Genomic DNA, 20389 nt, shown 5'->3' on the forward strand with positions numbered 1-20389 from the left:
GCTGTAGCAGTAGGGAGGACGCCATAGACCCTGTGTTCATTCTCTCAATCGTGACTTTACGCTGACCCCAGAGACACAGAGTCCCCTGAGGGAGCAACCCCCAGTGTGTGGCTGTGATAATGAATGTGCCCCGGGCACTTGCTCCTTGATGAACACCTCCTGGCTCTAGTCAGTGCTGTCCAACTCTTGGGGAATACAGGCTGGCGCAGTAAGTTGGCTGTTCATGGAAGAGAACTGATGTTATGATTTGAAGAAATATTTTAGAATTTCTATCTCTTCATCCTCATCCCATCATCTGCTATAGAAACCTTTCCAAGATGCGCTGCCATGCTGAAATGTACAATAACTGCTTAATGTTTTGGAGGGAATCACATTGGACACAGATCTCTTTGGCAGATGACGGTTTCTCCAGGAAGGACCTTTGGCTTTGGAGGGGACCAATGTGGGTTTGCAGCCAAGGTCGGCCATGTTAGGCTGTATGTCCTAAGAGAATGCAGGGGGGTGTGAGTACGAGAACCCCTAGCATAGTCCCTGGGGTGTTAGAGGTGCCTAAAATACTCTGTTCCCCTTTTAGTATCTGTGAGTTGTGCATTTCCCTCCCGTAGAAAGACATCTATTGTCTGAGGTCCCTGTGGGCTCCTCCTTCAGCACATTGGATGAACTGCGCAGTGGAGGGAACCGGGGCAGCATGGTGTTTCCCCACAGGTATTCCTGCCCTGTGTGTGCCAGCTGTTGTAGCATCTCCTGCCTGTTCCAAATAACACGCCTTCCTTTCTCGGCAGGTGCCTGAGATCATCAGCTCCATCCGGCAGGCCGGGAAGATTGCCCGCCAGGAGGAGCTCCACTGCCCCTCGGAGTTTGATGACACGTTTGCCAAGAAGTTTGAGGTGCTCTTCTGTGGCCGTGTGACGGTGGCTCACAAGAAGGCCCCGCCAGCCTTGATTGACGAGTGCATCGAGAAGTTCAATCACATCAGCTGCAGCAGGAAGGCCGAATTCGACTTGGGCTCCCAGAATTCGGAAACCACAAACCCCGTGGGAGGGTTTTCCTTCACGGATAAGTTCCGATCTGTGCTCCAGCCCGTGGGGAATGGGGAGCAGAGCCAGAGGCCTATGCGCAAATCCTTCTCCCAGCCCGGCCTGCGCTCCTTGGGCTTTAAGAAGGAATTTCAAGATGGAAGCCTTCGGAGTAGTAGTTTTTTTAGCTCTTTTGAGGAAAATGACATCGAGAACCACCTACTTAGTGGACACAATATTGTGCAGCCAACTGATATTGAGGAAAATCGAACTATGCTCTTCACGGTAAAATATTATCAACCTTCCTGCTTATCCCCAGTCTGAGACACAAAAGAAATCTGCTTTATTGAGGAAAGTGGCTTCGGAAATTGCTTATGGATTTATGTGTGAAGCCATATATTTTTTTTTATACTGAGTAAATATTTTCTTAGCATAAAATTCCTTCTGTAGTCCTAAATCTTCAAATTCACCAGGGAGGAAAGAAATAGAATCCATCTTATATCCTTGTATAATTTTTATCTCCCCCCATTGGTTGGTTTTTATCTCCCCCCATTCCTTTTCAATATGGAAGGAACAGTGAGTGTATGTAAAAGTGGCCATAAAAGTACTTTTAAAAATATATATTAATCTAAAGTAATATGTTCCAACAAAATTCTTTTAGAAAATTCTGCCTCTTTTCTATTTTTATTAATCTTTATAATGTAAATTTTTAAAAAAGATTTATTTATTCATGCATACAAGAACCGGGGTACAGGCTAGATATGTGGGAGGGTGAGAGGATTCACCAGAGACACAGTGGGGAACAGAACAGGCAGATTGACTGAAATACACTACTGAGGGGAGCAGCGGGTGAGATAGGAGAGGTCTGCTGCACCAGGTGGGTATCTCCCTGGCTGGCTGGGATCAAACCCACACTGCAGAGGCTTCGGACAACTTCACAGCACTGCGCTTAACCGCCTGCGCCACCATGGGAGGCCCTATAATGTAAATTTGTTAATGAGAGTAATTGAATTTGGGTATACATGATACTTGAAATTTATACCCATACTGAAATACTAATTCACCTAACCATTTACTCACTTTTTTCTAGAAAAAAAACATGGCATGATCCACATGTCAGAAAAGGAGTGAACAGGCAGACTGTCCTTGCCATTAAGGTTGCTGGTTCCATGCTTATCTGGGCACTTCTGGGTCCATGCTTATGGGTCTTAGTCTTGTTCTAGCAGAGAACAGGCCTTTGATGATATGGGGAACTCGTTCCTTGACTACTTCCTCTGTCTATTCTTTGATGGGAGGCTGATTGAAATTCTAAGAAGAGCAAACTTATCTTAAATGTAATGTCTCATTTTTGAGCCTAGCTCAGGGCAGTGTGATGGCTGAGGGGGAAGGAAGCTGGCTGCTTAAGTTACTGCTGTGTGGTTGTATGTAGGTTAAAGATCAGGATGGTGGTCCGAGGGTAAAGAGGGCTGACTTCTTTCTCTTCAGCTATCCTAGAAAGAGTGCTACAATGGCTGTTAGACAGGTCCTGGAATCTGTGCTCTATAGTAAATAAAAACTCTTGGTATCACTGGGAAAGGTGCTCAGTGTCCAGGTTCCCTGGCAACATGCTAAAAACACAACAGGGAATAAGACAGACCTGGTCTCTCTCTGTGTGAAACTTAGATTCCAATAAAGAGACAACTAATTGGACACATTGCATTGTGATAAATGCTGCAAAGAAGTAGAAGATGCTGGGCCTCCCTGGTGGTACAAGGAGTCAAGTCTCAGCACTATGAAGAAATCTGCAGCCACTGCAGCATGAGTTCAAGCCCCAGTCAGGTTGCTAACCCACGGGGCATAGCAGACCTCTGCTGTCTTGCCCTCTGCTCCCCTCAGCAGTGTATTTCAGTCAGTCCATCTGTTCTGCTCCCCACTCTGTCTCTGGTGAGTCCTCTCATCTGCCGCATCTCTGAACTACACCCCATCTCTTGTATGCATAAATGCATTTTAAAAAAAAAAGAAGTAGGGGATGCTATGAGAGCGTCTGGAGAATTGGGGAAGGCTTCTTTGAGACAGTGATTTTCATGGAACAGAGTTCTCAGTGTGTCCAGCGCTAAGAGTTGGGTAGAGGGAACAGCAGGTGAGGAGGGAGGGATGCAGTGTAGTCAACAGAGCTGCTGACGGTCCCACAGCCCTCTGCTGTAAGGAAATCTATTATGCTGAGCCAAATCAGTGAGACCATTTATGCCAGTGTTCTTAAGTTAAGTAGTGTGATGATTCCCTAACGCTAAGTACATACTTAACAAATGGTAGATTCATTTAACCATAATTTAAAAAGACTTTCCAGCTAAAAATAATCATTGGAAAGTGTTTTTGGAAGATTTAAAAGAGATATTTCTGTTTCTGTAAGATTCACTTTTTTAGAAAAAAGATTTATTTATTTATGCATACAAGAGCTAGGGTGCAGGCCAGAGATGTGGGGGGTGAGAGGATTCACCAGAGACAGAGCGGGAAACAGAACAGGCAGACTGATGAAATACACTGCTAAGGGGATCAGTGAGAGAGACAGGAGAGATCTGCTGCGCCATGTGGGTCAGCTCCCTGGCTGGGGATCAAACTCATGGATAGTTTCATATTGCTGATGCTTAACCCCTTGCACCACCAGGGAGGCCTCAAGATTCACTTTTGTAGGAACCTCACTTCATGGTTGGAGGGAGCAGGGTGTGGAATCTGAGTCTTTGTTGCTCACTTTTGTTTATTTGGTTCTTTTGTCTGAAGAAAACTATCATCCTTCGTAGGTGAATGCCCTAATAGTTGTTTTGTGCTACTTGAAATCCATAGGATAAAATAATAACCTTTGAAGTGATTTTCTTCAATGAGGTAGATAGTCAGAATTATGTAGGATATTGTCCCTTTTATTATTTTCATAGATCATGAAATGAGAAAGTTTATATAATACATTTTTATTCAACTTTCATGAGAAGCCAGCTTTTTTTTTTTCTGTCTTTTAAGATTGGCCAGTCTGAAGTTTACCTCATCAGTCCTGACACCAAAAAAGTAGCATTGGAGAAAAATTTTAAGGAGATATCCTTTTGCTCTCAGGTAAATAAAGAATGGGTTATTGGCTCAATTGCACTTGAACTTTTTAATTAATTCTTCTAATGTTGTCATTTAACAGATGGGCTGAGGTCACAAGTTGTATGTGTTCTAATAACTTGATTTGCAATCTTGTAGTCCTTTTGTCTTTGCTTTGGTACATTAAAGCAAAATATAAATTTAATTTTGAAATTAATAACTTTGCTCTTAGCAACAATAACCTTCTACAGAAAATAGATTTTTTTCTTATTCTTTATTATGGGTAGTAATGTTCCACAGTTGTGATTTCCAGGAGTGTATATTTGTGTGTGTGTGTGTATGTATGCTTTATATTTACATTTGCAAATGCAAATTAAAAAATTTAAATAGATAACTTTACAAAATGTATAAATTTGAAGATCCTTTATCAGACTATAGTGTCTTTTGAGTTCTTTCTTGATAATCTCCTGGGTGTGTTTCTGGGAGATTTTTGGAGACTCTTGTCAAGTATAATGAACTATCTCAATTTTACTCATCATCTTCCTAACAAATTTGAGGTCACTTAAATTCTGATTTCTGATTTCATCATTTCTATTTTCTCATCATGAAGAAGATAAAATGAATATCTCATTGTTTGTGTATTTGTAACAGGAGTTACATAAGGATTCACAAGGGAATTTTTTCAAAATTTGAAAACACTCTTCTTAATAGCTTAAGTTGGAACCATTTTACAAAGGAAATGTTTTTCCAAATTAGATTCCCCTGAGAAGTAACCTCTCCCAGATTTAGACATTTGTTGTTGAAGAACAATGATTAAAATGTTAGGATTTGTCATTGAGTGCCCATTTATTGGAAAATATTTGGAAAGTGAGATTATCCAACAGAGAGATTATCTTGACTTGTTGCTATTCCTATGGAAATATAACTGTTAAATATTTGCTTTTCATGTGACAGTTTTATATCCTAAAGGGTGCAGGTTATAAGTTTATGTGATCACCTGAACTGTCACTGCTTATCTCTCTGCATGCTGGTGTTTTCAGGAGGCATTGACAAATTAATATCTGAAGTTGACATCTTTGTCTATATGAAGATTCGTCCTAGCTGTATTTTCAAAATGAGTTTAGATGTTAATCAGGAGAGCTCTTAGGAAACTGTGGTAGAGACTTGGCCTTAGTATCTTTGTTTAAAAGTTTCTCTATGTCTAAATTTTGACTCATTCTTCATACCAGTTTGAGTGCTTTTTTAAGGAGTACATATCCTTTAGAGGTAACCTCTGTGTGTGTGCGTGTACATGCATGTGTATTGTATGTGTTTACTTGTGTTTCTTCATTAATCTCTGATCTGGTCTGCTTTTTGATTTTTCAAATAGTTTTTTATTAACACCAAAGAAAAATTCTCATTTTTCTGTCTTAGCTTTTCTCTACTTCCTTTTTGTACTAATATGAGCTTTGAAAACTCCAGTTACCACATACATTTGAAGAGGGCTGAACCTATACCTCTGTATCATCGATGGTGTTGTTTACCAGCATTACCTCAATAGAAACAAAGCACAATTAAAAAGAAACCCCCCATCTGGGTTGCTGCTTCGGACCTGTTCTAGATGTCTTCTTAAATCTCTGTATCCTGAATTGCCATTCTGTGCTGTTCTCCCAGTAAACACATTTTAGAGTGCCTGTTTAAAAAGAAAAAAAAACCCACAAACCTCCAGTTACTAGATTTACTTTTCTCATTGTGGCTTTACATTTTAGTAGCTTTAGTACATTTTATTAACATTTAGTAGAAGGATGTTAATCTTCATACTTGAGAGATGTATTTAGATGCCTTAATATCCAAGAAAGTAATTCATTGAGATCTTTAATATTGTGCTGTGTAAACCATTGGCTGCCAGTGGTTCCTTTTTTGCATACAACTCAACTTTTCTCCCCTCCCGCCTTCAACAGGGTATTAGACACGTGGACCATTTTGGGTTTATCTGCCGAGAGTCCTCGGGAGGTGGAGGCTTTCATTTCGTCTGTTACGTGTTTCAGTGTGCAAATGAAGCTCTGGTAAGAGAGAGTGAGCAGTTCTTACCTTGAAATTCCATGTAAATTAGGTTCCAATCTAATTTTGCTTTCCTTAGCAAACCAGCTAATCTCACTGATAGCATTATGTGGCCCTTTAATTATTCATTCATGACTATTTACTAACTAGCTGGTCCACACCGAGTCTTACTTGGGTGTGCGTTTTCCATCTCTGTTATTTTTGAAGAAAATAACACTTTCCCCTGTGCTCTGGCATCTTTAATATATCATTCTGGACTTTGATCAGAGGGGTTTTTCATTTTTCACCTGCTCTTTTAAGAGCTTTGAGGCCCTGGGTCATGTTTCTTGCACTCCCAGCAGTTCTTAGTTACTATCCATTGACCTGTGACTAATAGAGGAGAAAAATACACGGTCTTTCCGGAGGGTCCGGGAATCTCAGCACAGCTCATTTTCCATGGATATTTTGCTGACTATAATCTCTCTCTTCTTGATCAGGTTGATGAAATTATGATGACCCTGAAACAGGCTTTCACGGTGGCTGCGGTGCAGCAGACAGCTAAAGCACCGGCCCAGCTGTGTGAGGGCTGCCCTCTGCAAAGCCTGCACAAGCTGTGTGAACGCATAGAGGGTGAGTCAGGGCCCTGCCTGGTGTTAACAGTGGGATGGAGCTAAAGGCCCCAAGAGAACTTTAGATGGTCTGCATTTGTTGTAAGACTTGACCTAATAGGCATTTGTGTTGGTTATAAAGGGTTGAACTTCTAACATGCAGCTGATGTCTTCGGTATGTTAGGCATTGTGCTAGGTGCTTAGACATGAATATAAAATCCATACCCGATTTCCCCATTTCCTCGGAACTCTGAGGATAGTAGAGGAATTGGGGAAACAAAGGCTGCCAGACCCAGGTATATTACTTACCAAGGTTGTGTGAATGGTCACTTGTTTGTAGAGAGAGCTACTAAGAGCTACAGAATTTCCACTAGTTTTCTCAACTGAAGGTCATCAGTAACCTCTGCTGGAACAGCTTTCATGGACTGGAGGGTGCAAAATACAGGCTATACAGTGAGGCATCTAGGAGCAGGAATAAAAGCAGTAGTTACTGTGACCTGGAGGGTATTATGTTTATTGAAGTAAACCAGAAGGAGAAAGACAAACACCTGTGACCTCACTCATGTGGTATGTAGAGAAAACAAACAGATGAACTTAAGTAAAAACAAAAATAAACGTTTAGATTATAAGATCAATTAGTGGTTACCAGAAAGAAAAGGGGAGGAGCAAAAGACAGTTTTGGTCAAGAATAGAAATGGCCTTTCAGTGGTGAATGGAATGGAGTTATAGATACATGTTGATTTTTAATGATACATTTCTGAAACTTAATGTGTAATACAATGTTACTTCAATTAAAAAAAAAAGTGGGTACTTGTGAGTATGGACTACAATTTCCAGAAACTTGGTTTAGGGAGAGTCTGTAAAACTGATTATTTATTTAGTACTTACGATGTACTAGGTACTGTGCTAAATGCCTTCTTTCACATGTATTATTATCTATTTAGTCCTTACCACATTTGTGGGAGGTCAAGGAACTGTTTTTTCATACTTATATGGATAATCATTTGCAGAGTAGGGAAGTCCAGGAGTAAACTGGCATAAAACGAGTCCCAGAGTCAGCCCAGGAGGGGAGCCTGGAGCCTGCCACCCAGTGTTCCCCAGGAAGGAGCCTTGTTGCCTGGAGACCCAGCTAGCTTTGCTTTGTCACAGTTGCAGAGGCTGTGAGATTCAGAAACTGAGCGCCCATACACATCAGAAAGGCATTCCTACCCTCCTGAGCCACAGGGTGGGAAATCCACCTCTGGGAAGACAGAGGCTCTGTCCTGAGGTGAACCTCAGAGAGGAGAGAATCATAGGAATGTGGAAGCTGTGGCCATGTTGCCCATCCAATGTCCACATTTTTTGTGTGGGTGTGATTTTGAGGGGTTTCACAGGACTCAAACAACCCATGTTACTGTAAATAGGAAACCAAGATTTGATCATTTCCCATGTCTTTGGAATCTTTGTTATAAGCTCTACTAGTATATAAAAAAGTGATAATGGGCCTCCCCTGGTGGCGCAGCGGTTGAGCGCTGGGATGTGAGGCTGCCTGTCAGCCTCTGCAGCGCTGGTTCGTTCCCCGGCCACCAGCGAGGGTCCCACAAAAAAAAAAGTGATACTATGTAGATGTTTTCCCTTTTTTAAATAACTGTAGTAAAAGTACACATAACATCAAATTTTGCCATTTTAACTGGTTAAAAATGAGCAGTTCAGTGACATTGAGTAAATTTGCATTGCTATGCAGTTACCCCACCATCTGTCACTAGCACTGCTTAATCTTTCCAAAATGAAACTTATTCAAACACTAGCTTCCCAACTTCCCCTCAGTGCAGCCCCCAGGGATTCTGCTTTCTGACTCTGAATGTGACAGCTCTGGGGACCACATAGAAGGAGAATCATGCGGTATTTGTCCTTTTTGTGTCTAGTTTATTTTTCAGCATGTCTCCTAGTAAGTTCATTCATATTTTAGCATTTAACAGAATTTCACTCCTTTTGAAGGGTGAGTAATATTCCAGTGTATGTATATTTAGGTTATTTCCTGCTAATGATGCTACATTGACTATTCATGTACAAATACCTGTTCAGGTTTCTGTTTTCAGTTCTTTTGCGGCTATGCCCAGAAATAGACTGCTGGGTTATGTGATAACTGTGTTTAATTTCTGAGGAACTATCATAGTATTCTCCACATAGAAGACTTACCATTTTGCACTCCTACGCCAACAAAGTACAAGGAATTCTCTTTTCTCCAGTCTCACCAACTTTCTATTTTCTTGGTAACTATCCTAATGGGTATAAAGTAATATCTAATCTCCCTTTTAAAATGATGTAAATTGATGTTTATTGCCTTAAGGTCTTTAAAGATTCATTTGAAGGCATTTAAGTGCTTTTGAAAAGGAATCAAAAGGATACCTTCAACTTTGTTTTCCTAGTTGTTCTATTTACTGACGTTATACAAAGTATATCTGGGAACAAGAAAAGTTGTGCTTTAATTCATGATCCCATCTGAGAGGCTCACTAACTCTTTACTTGCTAGTTGTCAAGATAAGGTAAACGATGACGGAAATGTCCCCGAAGAGCTTATTAAGATGCCAGGAATGACTTTGGCCTCGAAGGAAAGCTGATGGGGTTCTGCAGGAGCTGGCAGGATTCCAGAGTTCCAGCTGATAAATCTTTGGTCTAGCTTAGCTTTCCAAAAGTTAGAACTGAAAAGTTTAAATCAGGGTAGGGATTTTGCTGCTGTAGTTTGGAATTACCATTAAATTATTTTTTTTGCCTGATAAAATATAAGCAGAGCAGAAAGCCATGCTCATAGGAAAAGATCCACTGACTAGAGGCTGCTGAAGGGCAGTGTGCTTTCCCTCCAGGTCAGGAAGCCTTTCTGAAGTAGAGATTGCACATCCCTAGAGGCATCATTTGTAGGGGAACTGCTTATTATTTTATGAATACTTAGAGGCCTTTGCTTTTTGCTTTACTACATTCCTAATAAATAGAATAAAGTGTTTATTAAAATTCAGTGTATGGTCCCAGAATAGTAGCTCTTTTTTTTTTAAGATTTATTTATTTTGGGCCTTCCTGGTGGCGCAGGTGGTTGAGCGCAGCGCTGTGAAGCTGTCTGCAGCCTCTGCAGTGCCGGTTCGATCCCTGCTGGCTGTGGAGCAACCTACATGGCGCAGCAAACCTCTCCTGTCTCGCCCGCTGCTCCCCTCAGCAGTGTATTTCAGTCAGTCTGTCTGTACTGTTCCCTGCTCTGTCTCTGGTGAATCCTCTCACCCTCCCGCACATCTGGCCTGTACCCCGGTTCTTGTATAAATAAATAAATCTTAAAAAAAAAAAAAAGAGACAGAGTAGAGAGCAGAACAGGCAGATGAATTGAAATACACTGCTGAGGGGAGCAGCGGGCGAGGCAGGAAAGGTCTGCTGCACCATGTGGGTCTCCCTGGCCAGCTGGGAATCGAACTCTTGCTGCAGAGGCTGTGGGTTGCTTCTTTGTGCTGTGCTTAACCCCTTGCACCACCAGGGAGGCCCAGAATAGTAATTCTATTTGGAAATTACAGTCTGGCCAAGAACCCCATAAATTTGGAGAGGACTGGTGGCATGGCCACGCAAAGAAAGACCAAAAGACTGTGTTTTCTTAATGAATGTTGTCCCCCTGTGCCCTGGAACCTCCACCATGGAGTCAGCACCACACGTATCCACTGCCTGGACATTTTCCTCCACTCAGGGGCACTTTTGACACTAAGAGGTATAGCTGTAGTCAAGTGTATGTGTGCCCTGTATCAATTTACTAGTAGTTTTACATTGTATTTTGCTTATTTTAGAGTTCAGAGGAACATTTTGGAAATTACTAGAATGAGCTATACTTCTACTAAAAAGAAAATAGCTGAAGTTTCCTTTTGCTCTCTAAGTAAATTCTCCTCTGGCAAAGCAAAGCCATTCATCAGGGGTCCCTCTAATAAGAGCCCTTTCAGCTCAGACAGTGTGAGGGCAGCTCCCTGACAACCAGGCTGGGAGGGTTGTAGTTGGAGAAGGCCCTTGACTCTGGGTTACCTTTTTCTGCCTTGTTCCTTGCCTCCCTCTCTCCATATAAATAAAGCCTTTGGGCACCATGTGGGGAGTGCAGCCTTCTTTTCCCTTTTTGAAAGATTTTATTTTTGTTTATTTGTACATACAAGAGCTTGGGTGTAGGCCAGAGGTGAGGGGTGGGGCAGTGAGAGGATTCACCAGAGACAGAATGGGGAGCAGAACAGGCAGATCTACTGAAACACACTGCTGAGGGGAGCAGCAGGTGAGACAGGAGAGGTCTGCTGCGCCATGTGGATTGCTCTCTGCCCAGCCAGGAATCGAACTTGTACTTCTTGACAGCACTGTGTTTCTAATCCCTATGCCACCGGGGAGGCTATATGGCTATTTTTATGGTGCTCTCTTAGAGTTTTATTGACCAAAAAAAAAAAAAAAAAGCGAGAAACAGCTGAAACAGCTCGAGTGGAGGCTGTTAGGTGTATGGGGGCTCTGCCTTTAGCTGTGGTGGGAGGAGATGTGCACAGGCTTTAGGGCTTGGCTCCTGATTGACTTCCAGACCTTGGACAGGAGACATGGTTCCTCTGGATCTCAGCAAACTCAACTGCAAAACAGGCCTGATTTCCAAGCCCTTTTCCAGATTTGAGGTGTTCCCTCTTGGCCGTCTTTAGCTGCGTAGGTGCATCACTCTGCTCTCCTGGACAATAAGGCTGAGACCAAGCGTCTGCCCAGTGATTCACCCTTCCAGAACGAGAAGGGAGTGGCAGATGGATGAGGGCACAGCTGCCCTTGGGATAAAGTAACTGGCAGCAGCCTTTCCTGGGACAGTTAGCTCAGCAAATCCTCTCAGGCCCAATTTTCTCATCACATGTGACTCTGGACCCTAAGAAAACAGGCAAAACAGGGTCTGAGCTATACAATGTGTGAAGAAAGAACTTTCTAAAAAGAATGTGATTGTAACTGGCTCTAAAATTGTGGCTTTAGTTTCATAACTTCACAGTCCTCTGTAATGGTAATTAGGTGACATTAGGATGATTAATATACAAGTAGTGGCAAAGGTGAAGCTATGAAGCACATGAGTCAATTTTAAAGAACTTGTGTGTGGGAAGATGCCGGTAACTTTCCAGATGGAGTGGTAGTTGTTGCTCAAAATAATTTATAATACTCGGGGTAATTTATCATTTCATAGGGACAATAATCTGATGGTGTGAGGTATTTTAACATGGACTAGGTGTGAAAAGAGCAATTTGGAATCACAAAGACCTGGGCTAGGGTCCAGTGTTCTGGTTTTTGGAAATGCACAAGCTCTCTTGGTCTCTATTACCTGGACTGTAAAACTGGGCCAAGGAACTGTCTTCATCTGACAGTACTGAGAATGAGATGATGCTGGCCTAGGGTTGGAGACAGTGCCTTGCACAGGGCACAGCAAAAAATGTTGGTTGTCCTTCTTGTTGTGATCAATGCTATTTATTGCTTTGAATTCCATAAAACCACAAAAACCTGCATGTGGAAGGTATTAACTCTGCTTTCTAACTTTTACAGATAGTGTTTTCACACCTCTCTCTCTCTGTTTTTCTTAATAGGAATGAATTCTTCCAAAACTAAACTAGAACTACAGAAGCACCTGACCACATTAAGTAATCAGGAGCAAGCAACTATTTTTGAGGAGGTTCAGGTATGGTACTAGTCTTTAATTTCTAGAAGGAAAGAAAAGGCAGGCAGCTTATGCGAGAAATGCTATTTATAAAAAGCAGTAGGCCAGAGCTGTCACGGCTCTCGCCACTGGACCTGAGTTCCTCCTGGTTTAAGCTTTAACAGCCCTAGAGGGACCAGGTCAGAATTGTGGTCAAATCGGGTAAAAGCAGTTTAAACCAGGGGAGCACTCCCTTAAAAAAAAAAGTATTTTAGAATGAGAAGAGGAAAGTTATAAACTGGAAAGAGCTGCTGTTTGCAACACAGAAAACCTACACTTTGGTCCCTGAGTATCCAACCCTCCGTGCCACGGGAAACCACAGATGGCCCCTCTCTGCCCAGGAGTTCAGCCGGAAATCCTGTGCAAGAGTTGAAAGAGACAAGTTTTATACCTGAAACTGAAAATAATTGTGCCTTTTTTCCCCCTGATTTTTTTTTAAAGATTTATTTATCTATGCTACAAGAACTGGGGTACAGGCCAGAGGGGCAGGTTGGTGGGGAGCGCGGGTGAGAGGACTCACCAGAGACAGAGTGGGGAACAGAACAGGCAGACTGACTGAAGTACACTGCTGAGGGGAGCAGCAGGCGAGACAGGAGAGGTCTGCACCATGTGTGTAGCTCCCTGGCCTGCCGTGGATCGAACTTGAGTTAGAGGCTGTGGATAGCTTCACAGTGTGGTGCTTAACCCCTTGTGCCACCAGGGAGGCCCTCCCCAATTTTGAAAATAAACTTACATATGTTACCTACTTAGAGCTGTCTCCTGCATCAAATCTCAACATAAAATACAAAAACCAGGTTCATCAGCTTCCTGCACTCAGCTTGGAAGCTAGCTCTTCTTTGCATTTAGGTGCTGTGAATCTCGGGGAGACTGGGGTGTGCGAGCTGGCATGCCTGTGGTCTGTTCATCCTGAGTCTTTAATGTCTGCTTTAGCCAAGTGGCACTTTCTGTGGTTTCCTGGCACTTTTTAGGGAGGAGAACACAGCAGAAAAAAAAAATAAATCTCTCTTTATTGGGGGAAGGAGAGAGGCAAGGGTTCTGCATATAGAGTGTGCAGAGGAAGCTCAGCCCCGAAACTGGCAGCTCTGTGAGTTCTCTGGCCGTCCTTGTTGGGAAGGATGTACGGGCAGGGCCCTTCTCCCGTTTTCTATCAGTATGAAAAATGAAACTGTCTTTTTTAAGAAAGCACATGTTAGAGTACTCTGAATCCCCTTTTCTTCTTGCACGGTAGGATTGGCACATATTTTAGCAAGGAAGCATGGCACAATTGTATAAATTTTATAAGTAGCCGAAAGTATAATTTGCGCAATTTCTAGTCACCTTTCCATTTTCTTCCACATCAACTTAAGACATGCTACTTTGTTTTTTCTTAAGAGATCTGTTGTACACAGTACTCTCAGGCAAATTTCAGTGTGATTTGTGTTGGAATATGTGAGGGATGGCTAATTTGCCTCTGACGTCAATGCATTTGCAGCGGCAGCCAGGCCTTTTACATTGTTGTCGGCCCACATGAGCTAGTGAGTCTCTTTGGGGCACATCTGTCTAGCAGCAGAGGAAGCGTATGTTCTTCCCCTAATGTGAGTTTTCTTTTTTATTTAGACTGTACTGTGTAGCTTTTTCAAAAACGGGATGGTGGATCACGATAGGTAACATACAAGACTCTCTTGTGATGATGAGAAGCTCCTACATGATGTCATTCTTTTTTTTTTAAAAAGATTTATTTATTTATTTATACAAGCACTGGGTACAGTCAGAAGTGCAGGAGGTGAGAGAATTTACCAGAGCCAGAGGGGAGAGCAGAGCAGGAAGACTGATGAAGTGCACTGCTGAGTGGAGCAGCGGGCAGCAGGAGAGGTCTGTGCGTCATGCGGGACCCTCACCGGCGGCCAGGGATTGAACCAGCGCTGCAGAGGCTGTGGGCAGCTTCGCAACTCAGTGCTCAACCGCTGTGCCACCGGGGATGCCCCATGATGTCATTCTGAGGTTCTTTTTGGCCTTTGAAAGTTGAGGCACCCATTATGGTAGTGCCAAGAGACTAGAGAAAAGTAGTGATGAAGGTTGGCTTAAAAACAAAACCACATTCAATTGATATCCTGGGGTTGATGTGTTGTGGAAGGTTCTGTAAGTTTTTGATTGTTTTAGTGACAAAAGGAAATTATCTATTGATAGTTCACTGACTGTGACAAGCCAGCTGACACTTTATCCTCTGTCACTGTGACACTGTAATAATGATTCTTCTTGAATGGTACAAACTTCATGTGGAGCTCTTCTCCTAACGGCTTATTGATAATCTTGTTGAATTACTGCCTCAGTGACAATACTCTGTTTTTGTAAAATACTTCATAAACTAAGGCCTTGGCTTCTTTTTATGTGGCAGTGCCAGCGAATGTGTTAAAAATCATATGTTTCAAAAACGCACAAAGAAAAGTTGGCTTTGCTTGTCCCGAGGCCTCTTATGAATAATTGGTTAATTTTTTCTTGTGTACAGTCTTTCCTGGAGGGTAATTTATTTCTGAGGAGCTCTCCAAGGGCATATCTTCATAAAACAAAAGAAATCACTATTGAAATTAATGAGGCATGATTACTTAGTTAATAAAGCATACATATTCAGTGTTTTTGTAAATAAATGTTTAATGCACCCCCAAATGTAACCCAAACAGAATCGTAAGAAAGTGAAATCAAGTATTACTATGCACATGATGCTGGAGATTCTGGAGGAGATTGTAGCTACAGGTGGGCGTGTGGGCCTGTTAACCCATCTCTGTTAAGATGGCTTGTGACCCTGCACACCCACTTTGTGACTGTTTTAAATGTGTACGTTTCAGTCATCTCTAACTGGGTATATGTGAGGATGACCTGCCGGGTCTTCTCTCTCCTCCATGCTGCCCCTGCCCCACCACCAGCCAAGTATGCCAAGTTTAGATTGGGCATCTCCAGTGTAGAAGATGACTTTCAAGCCAACGGAGGTAGGACTAGTACAGAAAATACCACAAAGTCTGATTCTCTTCAACCGAATGACTGCATTTCAGGGAATGACTTCATACTGAAAGGATTAGTCGGGTTGATTTATACTCAGGAGGTGTCATAGTAGATTAAATAACATGACATTTTGCAAATTAAAGATTAATGGTATGAAGAGCCTTTTTTTACTTTGCAAAGAATATATATTGACTTAATGGATTTTTCATGGGTTTAAAATGATTTCTTATAAGATCTGATTAAAAGTTTTTTAAAAGTTAGCATGTGGTGTCTGAGTGAATATTGCCCTTCGAGTGGCTTCCGCAGAAGACTACCTGCTTTCTCTGCGTTCTGAAATTCATTCATTAGTCAGTTTTTGAAATGGATTTCCAAAACACTTTCACAACCAATATAGGCTTTCTTAGAAATGAGATTAAGAAACATGTACCAAAATTTGCTTCATTACTTAATAGCTAATTTATTGTTTTGAGTTTTTTTTTTTTCAAACTGAAGCATAACATAACTCACAGAAGGGCACAGAAGTCTATTTTATATAGAAAGGAGAGAATTTTTATAAGATGAATCCACTCATGCAGCCAACACCAACATGAAGAAATAGTTTTTCCAGGCCCTCAGAATCCCAGCAATGCCCTCAGCCACCAACCTGATTTTTGACACTGTAGGTCACTTTGGAACAAACAAGTTGAATTTTTACATTAAAATTATCCAACCTAATTCCCCATTATTTTCTTATACTTGTCACTGTGTATATAATTGGTACAGCTTAAAGACCACCTTTAGGAAATACTGCTTGCCACTACAGGGGATGGTGAAGCCTGGAGGGAGGCCCTGTGGAGTCACCCTCTTGCTAATTGTTTAGAATTCATCAAGGGTAGCCCCTAGCCATGATTCAGTTACTATAAGGAAGGCTTTGTGTCCTGATCTTGTATGACTCTAGAAAGCTGTGTCTCCCTGCTTTAGTGGCTTTCTTCTGTGATGTTAAATGAGCCTCCTTAATGTAGTTTCCGGTTCTTGGCTTCATTTTTAATGGGAAGTGGTGATAGAACATTGTGCTTGAGGTAGGCTCATTTTCTGCCCATTTAAATAGTTTCTTTCATGTCTATTTTGATAAAAGATAATGCATTAGTAGTGCTCCTCTCATCTTACTGCATTTTTAGCCTTTTAAAAAATATTTTGAATAAAGTGATCATGAACAATATCTCTAAGAAACATCCACATTTTCTTATAAAAGTAGCCCAAAGTTTAATTAAAGATACAGGAGAAGAATGATCCAGCCTAGTGCACCACTCAGAGGCATTTAGTAATTCTCATCTGATACTCTTTTCTGAATTTTTTTAAAAATACATTTCATTTTTTTTTAAAAGAACAGTTTTAGTTTTACAGAAAAGTTAGGTAGAAACCAGAGTCTCATATAACCTTTCATCCTCTCTCCTCCAGTTTTCCCTGATGCTGTCTTCCCTTGTTGTATGCATTTGTTACAATTGACAAGCCAGTATGATACATTATTACCAACTAAAATCTTAGACTCATGATCAAAAACATTTTAGTAGCCTCCAAAACATATAATCCTTAAATCTGAAACTTGGAGGAACAGGACATCCTCAGTGAAAGCAACCCCTTAGCATCTGCTACCTCTCCCCTGAGTAACTGGAACAACTTACTTTTAAAAGGATCTCTTTGGGGCCTCCCTGGTGGCGCAGCAGTTGAGCGCTGGGTAGCAAAGCTGCCTACAGCCTCTGCAGGGCCAGTTTGATCCCTGGCCGCCGGGCGAGGGTCCCACATGGCACGCAGACCCCTCCTGCCGCCCGCTGATCCCCTCAGCAGTGTACTTCGGTCCTTCTGCCTGCTCTGCTCCCCGCTCTGGCTCTGGTGAATTCTCTCACCCTCCTGCGCTTCTGACTGTACCCAGTGCTTGTATAAATAAATAAATAAATCTTAAAAAAAAAAAATAAAAGGATCTGTTTAAGAGGGGCATGACAGAAAGTCTGGATTACTGGTACCTTTGCATCTAAAACCTATGACAGGAAGGATAGAATCATTATTATTCTTTAGTTAGCTTGGGAGGAAGGTCACTAAGGGCAGCATTGACCTAGGATCTGATACTTTATTGTAGAGTCGATCCACTTGTTACACCCAGACTTTGTTTTAAAGGGCAGGTTAGAAGTAGGAAAAGAGTGGAGTCGATATAAAAATACCTATTTCCAAAATTTACATATTGAAGCTCTGTTTATCTCCACTTTTGTTTCCTTTACATTCAAAAAATTGTCTGTTACTTTAGATGCTCTTTTAAAATTCAAGGATTTGGTTGCTGGAGGAGACCTTAGTTTATTTTGTGTAAAAACAGTATTTATGTGAACAGATGGTGAAGCTAAGATTAAATGGTTTTGGTCACACTTTAGGCAGCACCTACAACCTGTGTGTCCTGATTTGCAGCCCAGTAAAAACTGAAGGCATCTGGAGTATTTTAAAGATTAAGAGGTTGCGTGCACACTGTGAGGTTGTGTGTGCGAGTGCATACCTTGCAGAGAAAATGCTCCTGATGTGCACACAACCCTGAATCCACGTGCTGTTTTCTTTTCCACTTTGCGCACCTTGAGACTTTAAAAATGTATAGACAGCTCTAGGCATTTACACAGATTTTGTTCTTTTCTTCACATCTTGCTGCTGTTTATTAAATATTTTGACTGTGCCTATATTTGATGTAAAATACTTATTTTAGCTTTAAGACCCTCAGAAGCCAAAAGCACAAATCTGCTGCTGACCCCATTATCCTTTTTTTTTTTTTCAAAGATTTATTTATCTTTATACAAGAGCTGGGGTATAGGCCAGAGGCGCGGGAAGGTGAGAGGACCCATCAGAGATAGAGCAGAACAGACAGATGACAGAAATACACTGCTGAGGGGAGCAGCAGGCGCGACAGGAGAGGTCTGCCACACCATGTGGGATTCTTGCCCACTGGCCGGGATTGAACCCGCGCTGCGGAGGCTGAGGACAGCTTCACCAGGACAGCTTCACAGCGTGGCGCTCAACCCGCTGGCAACCTGCTGCGCCACCTGGGAGGTCCTTCTTTTTAAAAAAATTTCCATTTTGAGGATCTTGGTGCCCCCTAGTGAAGTGACTGGGTAAAAGCACTAGTTAATGGGTGGAATCCAAAGGGATTACTTACTAGGTTTATTAATTAAAAATAACTTTAATGTATTCTGCTTTTTAAAAAAGAAAATGAGACCGAGGAACGAGCAACGGGAGAATGAATTGATTATTTCTTTCCTGAGATGTTTATATGAAGAGAAGCAAAAAGTTCACGTCCATATTGGGGAGATAAAGCAGGTATGACTTTTTTTCTCTTCTTATAATTTAATAGGACAATGTGTAAAAACAGTCTTGAATTTTCCGAAGCTCTGTAACATCTTTTCCTCCCTATATGTTATTATCATTTGTTAGGGACATAAGGAAAATTTGGGAATATTTAGATTGTGCCTGGGGAAGGGGACAGAAGTTGCTCTGAGCAGAGGGCTGGTGTGGAGCCTCAGGCATGTAGCTAAAGAGTAGGTGCTGCCTCTACAAACCACACGACCTGCAGGGAACCAGCCTCTGTCACCTTACTTTTCTCTCTGGCCAAATGGGAATGACATTGTAGAGCTGCCTTTAGAATTCCTCAAGTGCCTGGCAGTTCTGTGATACAAGTGCTGGGTGAAGGCAAGGTTGCAGGACTGGCACAGCAGCTGGAGAAGCCAGTCGATGCACCATTTCACGTAGAACGTCTGTAAATCTGTGTCCCATGATGGAGGGACAGAGCCCGCCTGCCATCCGCCGCTGTCCCCAAGAGTTGTTTGGTTTCTCCATCTGTGGGATGTTATGTCAGAAGCTTGGGCTTCGTGCAGGTCTCTTGTCTTTGAAAAGCTTTGAGTTCGGCATTCAGTACATGCAGTGCCTGCACCATTTTCCTACCTTTTTATAAGATCTGTGTAAGTCAATTCATAATAACCACTATAGCTTCAAAACATATGCACTTTGCACCTGCTTAAGTTAGATGTTTCTTGTAGTTCCGGTTTCTTGTAGACCAGAAAAACTGGAGAAAAATAAGTGAAAGACATTTAAAATTTTCAGAATTTTCAAAGGCGTATTGTCTTTTTTTTTTTTTAAAAAAAAAAACAACAACACTGAATGCTTCGTCTAAAGGTGCTTCAATGTTTAGTTGTGTGCCTCTACCTTGTTCTCTTCCTGTAAACTGCCTTTGTTCTTCTGGTAACCAAACCATGATGCAGTTTTACATAGAGGCATGTATAATAACTCTCTCTGCTGATTTCTACTTGCCAGTTGGCTTTGGCAATTGTCTGCCTTTCCTGAAGCTCATGTACAGCAATAGGTATTGTTTTTAAGCTAATCGGGCATTCCAAGGGTTCTTAGCAAGGACCCTAACACCAGTACATTGTGTTTTTGCTTTGCCCTCTGTGTGTTGATGTTCCTCCCTTCCCAGCTTGTATCATTAAGATAGGGTGGGAGTTCTGTGTTGTCCTGTTCACCTTTGAATGAGCCACCCAGTTTAAGTCTCAGTTAATTCGTTAATTCACTTTTGTTTTTTTGGTTTTTTTGGGGGGGACCCTCGCCGGCGGCCTGGGAATGAACCAGCGCTGCAGAGGCTGCAGGCATCCTCGCAGCCCAGTACTCAACCACTGTGCCACCAGGGGAGGCCCTCGTTAATCCACTTTTAAACCTGTCTCTTCTCTCATTTCCAAACCTTTTTCCGCCTTTGTGCCATTAAATGTTTTTTCCTTTTTCTGATTTTCTTTGTTCTGAGTAAGTCTAATTTGTTCTAACAGGAAATTGATAATTTTGAAGTAATTTATAACTGCTAGAAAGGGGAACCAAGTATATATGGTGGATGGAAAATTTGGACCTAAATGCAAACTCATTTTTGTGGAAGCAGGATAGTATCTTCATAATGTGGCCATAGATTAGCCCAGTGGGGAAACAGTTAATGTTTTTTTTTTTTTAATATGAAAATACCAGTGCCTTTAATATAGAAG

General features: G+C 41.8%; 1 protein-coding gene across 3 annotated transcripts in view; it reads left to right on the forward strand.

Moving 5' to 3' along the window:
• TBC1D1 (TBC1 domain family member 1) overlaps positions 1 to 20389 on the forward strand; it is a 193676-nt gene that overhangs the window by 93411 nt on the left and 79876 nt on the right. For all 3 annotated transcript variants that reach the window (XM_037529597.2, XM_037529598.2, XM_037529599.2), the window contains 6 exons: positions 783 to 1301; positions 4008 to 4097; positions 6011 to 6115; positions 6587 to 6719; positions 12277 to 12368; positions 18579 to 18689. In XM_037529597.2, the coding sequence (XP_037385494.1) occupies positions 783 to 1301; positions 4008 to 4097; positions 6011 to 6115; positions 6587 to 6719; positions 12277 to 12368; positions 18579 to 18689 (1050 nt within the window). The remainder of the gene's footprint in view (positions 1 to 782; positions 1302 to 4007; positions 4098 to 6010; positions 6116 to 6586; positions 6720 to 12276; positions 12369 to 18578; positions 18690 to 20389) is intronic.

Source organism: Talpa occidentalis, unplaced genomic scaffold (genome assembly GCF_014898055.3).
Source record: "Talpa occidentalis isolate TD23 unplaced genomic scaffold, MPIMG_talOcc4v2.1 talOcc4.6, whole genome shotgun sequence".
In the NCBI taxonomy this organism is placed as follows: Eukaryota; Metazoa; Chordata; class Mammalia; order Eulipotyphla; family Talpidae; genus Talpa; species Talpa occidentalis.